General features: G+C 40.2%; 1 protein-coding gene across 1 annotated transcript; it reads left to right on the top strand.

Annotated features, from left to right (window-relative positions):
• The first annotated feature begins 1,244 nt into the window (after nucleotides 1–1,244).
• Nucleotides 1,245–2,129, top strand: LOC121378621 (histamine H2 receptor-like). Its single transcript, XM_041506883.1, has one exon. The coding sequence runs from the start codon at nucleotides 1,245–1,247 to the stop codon at nucleotides 2,127–2,129; it is 885 nt and encodes a 294-aa protein (XP_041362817.1).
• The last annotated feature ends 3,395 nt before the right edge of the window (nucleotides 2,130–5,524 follow it).

Below are 5,524 nucleotides of genomic sequence, written 5' to 3'. Positions count from 1 at the left end.
ACGGTACGCCACAGTTTGTTAGAGTGAAATCATCTCAGAGAAACTAGGAAAGATATCTTTGTATGAAGAAATGTGATGGAATACTTTCGATTAAATCCTGAACCTTTATTGCAATTTCTTCGAGATACTGACTTTTCTTCTAAATTTTAGTTTTATCTATCTGTGATATTTGTATTTTTTTGCGCAATTCCTTACACTGTTTTAATTTTACAGTTGCGTTTTTACATTGATGTTGATCATCACTTTATTTTGCATTTACCATAGTTTGACACTCAATAGCCGATGTATTTGTCGTGCTGAGGTGTCGTTAAACATTCATTCATTCATTCATTCATTTGATGCACGATGAAGCATACTTATTTTACTAAGCACGACCATGTTTAATGATCACCTGTTGAAACACGGAAGTGTGACTTTTGCCTTTATGACAAATAGTCGGCTGGGAACTCGTGAATCATGTAGGTGATATAGGATTTAATATCCCTAGTGGTCATATATTACTTTAATGCAGAACATATTATGCTGAAACAATGGAGGAAATGTTTTTAATTAATATATGAGAGTGTTATATACCTAGCAGAACATAATGGTTGTTGACACACGCCAGTGCTTGGTGGTACAGTAACGTAAAACCGCTTCACCGATTACACATCAGCCTTGATTACAGTACGAAATTGGAGTCTGGACGATACAGGATCATATACGTCTGCTGACCAAATGGACATGGTTGAAGTCTGCATGTTCTTCCCTGTCGCCCTGTGTCTGCTGTCCATCTTGTTTGTTGAGTGAATCTGCTCACACTACCTGCTGTATGTCGAACTCACTCGCTGATGACATCACTCAACGTGGACATCGTGTTTCTTATCGATGCTGATCTTATCGTCTTCTTCCAATGGTCCTGCTGATTTTCAAACAAACACTGCGTTAGTACCAAACTCGTATGATGAAGCCATTACATCTTCCAAAAAAATACCACTGCCACCTGTTGAGAGTTTTTTAAACCAGAATAAATTAGTATAATACTATTTAGACACACAAAATGGTTGTGTTGTTTCCTGTTTCTGATGTTCAACATCTCTTTTGACACAACCATCTCCTCATTGCCACCTGACAGTTTTCCAAGCATCGTTTGCTAGCGTGATATATTTAGACCAAAACAAATGGGTACAATAAATAAAACAGTAGTATGTGCGATTCTCAACAATAGTAGTTACGTTGGATATTGCATTTTGATTCCAATCGTTATGTGTCTGCTGTCCGTGTTCATCTGTGGCGGCAACTTACTGACGATAACAGCCGTGTGCAGCACGCGCTCGCTCCAGACGACGCCCAGCATGTACGTCGTGTCTCTGGCCGTCGCCGACCTCATCGTCGGCTTTAACGTCTTCTTCGAATCCTTCTGGTACAACGCGCTCACGGAACACGAGATTTTGGATTGCAAATTCTGCTGTTTGTTGAATCTGTGCATGTTTTACACTAGTTTCTTCGCTTCGATGGCCGGCGTCGTTTTGATAGGCGTGGATCGCTTCTTCTACATCTGCTACCCTTTTAAGTATGAATACCTGGTGACTCATAGGAAAATTATAATCACCATCATCATCACATGGATTGTTTCTGTTTTCTTTGGAACTATCCCGTTCTACCGCAACAATTTCGATGCTATTCAGGATTGCCTGCATATTGACGTGTTGCCAGTGTGGTATCAGATGTATCTCGTAAAGGTCATGTTCGCTTTGGTGTTGGTGTTCTCTGTCATGTTATACACAGGTATCGTGAAGACTGCCAGACGCCAGCTAGGATCTATCCAAGCCACGACTGTCGACTCAGCACACAACAGCGCCAAGGGGAAGAACTGGAAGGTTGTCCGCCTCATGCTGCTCGTGTGTGGAGGATTCTTTGTGTGTTGGTGTCCTTACCACGTCAGCGTGGTGATCAACCACGTGAGCTTCGTCTCAGAGGACGCCATGGATGTGCTGTTCCCGCTAGGAATTCTAAACTCGGGTGTCAACTTTGTCATATACGCGCTCATGAACAGAGACTTCAGGCAAGCGTTCCGGAGACGTGTCTGCTGTGGTAGATGCTTATTTTGGGAGCACGACCACGACTCGTCTGGTGGGGCGGCGGATTAAATGGCATTCCACTGGAACGAGCTGGCTCACAGCAGCTGACGACGAAACCCTCGTTTCTGTGTCTGTATTTCAGCACAGCACTACACCGTTTTACATCTTAAATATTAAATTTGCTTGGTGTTTGATTTGTATTTTAGCGCGCGCTGAGTGCTGAGTAGATCGAATACTTCTATCGTACAGCTGAATGGCTAACGTGACTTGTGAAGGGAAGCAGTACGGAAGTTGATGGTCCGAGTTATATTATGGGTCATGTTAAATAGCATAGTCTGCGAACAGCTCATGTTCAAGAAGTTAAAATTCGCAGTGACCGAATGAGTTTGAGAGTCACATGATAAAATTCTGCAATTTAAAAATAGCGACCACTGGACGAGTCTATTAAAGATTAGGGTGTCCAACGTTTCAGTGAAATATTTACAGTTAATATGTAAGTATTTGTAGGAAGATTATTTATTTATGCATTGATATTTTAAAAAGTTTTGTTTTGATTAACGACACCATCAGAGCACATTGACTTATTAATCATCGGCAATTCTATGTCAAACATTTGGTTTTCCATTAGAAGCAAGGAATCTTTCATCTGCACTTTCCCACGGCCTCTGAACAGTTGTAGTGCAGTGGTTGGAACGAAAGAAAAAACAATAAGTTGAATGGATCCACCCAGGTGGTTCGATTCTGCGACGCAAGCACCTCAAACGACCACTCAACTGACTAAGCTAAATCCCACCGCCACTTTGTACACTGATAGAGACGGCCCCCTAAACATCCAGTCATTATAGGTGCTACAGAATACTGCTCAACATAATAATGAACTGACCTTACATATAATGATTAAATTTTAACTTATTATATATACTGACACACAATGAAAACGCAAAACAGATATTTTTCAATATTTTGTTGTGATTAATGAAAAATATATTTATTGGACTTAAAATAACAATTTATGAGAGGAAGATGGTGGATGATTACCATTCTGGAGAACAAACTGTAGTCTCGCAGCACGATGTCGCGGTGTCATGATGTTACCGTTGTACGGGCGTCTGCATCTGAGTCCAGCCGTTCTGAGTCGACGGATGACCATAATCGGATGGATAGGCCTTCCATGACGTCCTATCGTGTTGCTTGCTGTCATCGTCACAGTTCTGAACCGGTCACGGAGGTGGTGTCGTCGAATCTGCCGATCTTGGCGTGGGGTCGTAACGGGACGTTGACCAGGTCGAGGTCGATCACGGACACTCCCAGTCTGTTGATGACGTTCAGCAAGTCGTCCAATAGTTGATGGATGGACTCTGAAGGTCCTAGTAACTTGGCTTTGCGAAGTCCCCCCTTGAACCATGCCCAACGCTCGCTCCCTTTGTTCTTCTCTGAGTCGTGGCATTCTTAATGTGACGAGGAATATGACACCGTTACGTGACTTTTATGTGTCCACATACTGGCATTTCACGTGCATTGCATGCAGCATGATGGAGCATGTAGTGAACGCATTTCACACCATTTTGTGTGTTTCTGCTATTGTATGTGTAACGAGAACAAAACCAGGATTAAAACCCAGACAAAAGTATCAATCAATGGCTTCCTCTCATAAATTGTTTAACAAAATATTGAAAAATATCTGTTTTGCGTGTTCATTGTGTGTCAGTATATATGCGATCTTATTGTGTAATGGATACGCTCGTGATTAGGAAACCGTAGTGAGGTAATGGGTTGCTTTCCCGAGAAGAGATTTATTTTATTTTATTGTTTTATTTGTTTATTTTTATTATTTACTTCTTTTTTGAAAGTTAAAGTTTAGTTTAACAACATCACTAGAGCACATTGATGTATTATTGGATGTCAAACATTTGTTATTTTTTTATATATCAGTCGTAGTACACTGGCTTGAACAAGAAATAGCCCAATGAGCCCACCGACGGGGATCGATCCCAGGCAGACAGCGCATTAAGTGAATGCTATACCACTGGGTTACGTCACGACGCGGGCCGGATTGAATCACCCTAGCTAGGTACAACTCTCTTCAAATATACGCATACTTGTGTTTATAAAAGTAGAAATAAAAACATGTTATCTGAAATATGCGAAACGCGAAAACCATTCGGTCCAAATAAAAACAATGGTTATTAGGCATACCAACATATATTTGATGTTTTATTTATTTATTTTATTTTATGTAGAGGACCAGTAGATCCAACACAATCATTATTAAGTATGCCAACATACATTAGATGTTTTTTTTTTTTTTTTTTTTTTTTTATTTATTTATGTATTTATTTATGTATTATAAAACTCTTTTACCACTGTACAGGCAGACTCTATAACGCGCAGATCAGGCCTACTAGATGGTTGTGAGTTTGTTTTAACATGTACGAATTTTAAACATTAGTTCTCTTAATTAGATGTTAGGGTACCTCTGGTGCCTTTATTCACGATCGCTTTAAAATGTACCATGTATTCAGATTTGATTACAGTTTGTTTTCTAGTATGCTTTTCTAGATAGCTTTTGTCACCGATAAAGAGGTTGTCATAAACTAATTATGCGATATCACTGCTACAGATATATTAGTAGTAAAAACAAAACAAAATTGCTTGTTTTTTTTTTCTTTTTATTTCTAAATTACAATCTCTGACTACTGACACATATATACAATGGACACACATTGGTTTAAAATGCAATGGCAAAGTTATTAGCCTTCATTTCTTGTTATCATCTTCGGCCTCATCATCAGTATCATCAGTATCATTGTCGTCTATTTGTCCAAATATTTGTCGATCCAGGAACGATATTTCTCAGACGGTGACAGCACACCAGTCCTGAGAAATTCATCTCTGCGTTCATGCTTTTATACAATAATGTTCAATGTTCGGGCGTGGTCGGTTTCAAGTCCACCGATGGCTTCTGGGTAGCTTCCTCAAACCGTTTCATGAAATGACGAGTGTTTCCAGGATACATCTGCCGTGCCAATGTCAGGACTTGTTGCCTGTCGATGGGATTGTTGAACAGAGCCAGGTAATGACAGTTTCCCCTCTGTGTCGGGTCTTTACTGTGATACAGGTTTTTATTGATGGCAATCATCCAGAAGTTAGTTTCTGTGGTGACTTCCTTCCGTAAACAGGTTGGTGATGCGAGAACATTTATTAGCCATACATATCAAGTCATCCAAATCGATGATATTTCTGATTCAAATAACAATCCTTTTCCAAATTCTCAGGTATGCCTCGACAAATTTCACTTTAACGGTTGCCCCAATGATGTCGTAGAGGGGTTGCCATCGTGTGTATAGTCAGATGATCCGTTGAGGCGGTGGAAAGATTTTAACATCCCTTAACAGTGTGTATACTAAAACCGTCTTTCCACACAAAGTGGTCCCGACACGATCATGGTGAACGGATGTAATAAG

This window comes from Gigantopelta aegis, chromosome 8, assembly GCF_016097555.1.
Source record: "Gigantopelta aegis isolate Gae_Host chromosome 8, Gae_host_genome, whole genome shotgun sequence".
Classification (NCBI taxonomy): domain Eukaryota; kingdom Metazoa; phylum Mollusca; class Gastropoda; order Neomphalida; family Peltospiridae; genus Gigantopelta; species Gigantopelta aegis.
The sequence above is the reverse complement of the archived record's forward strand: the minus strand, read 5'-3'. Positions and strand labels throughout refer to the sequence as shown.

Excerpts from the sequence above, each read along its gene's own strand:
- LOC121378621 (XM_041506883.1), top strand. The coding sequence starts at position 1,245 with ATGTGTCTGCTGTCCGTGTTCATCTGTGGCGGCAACTTACTGACGATA.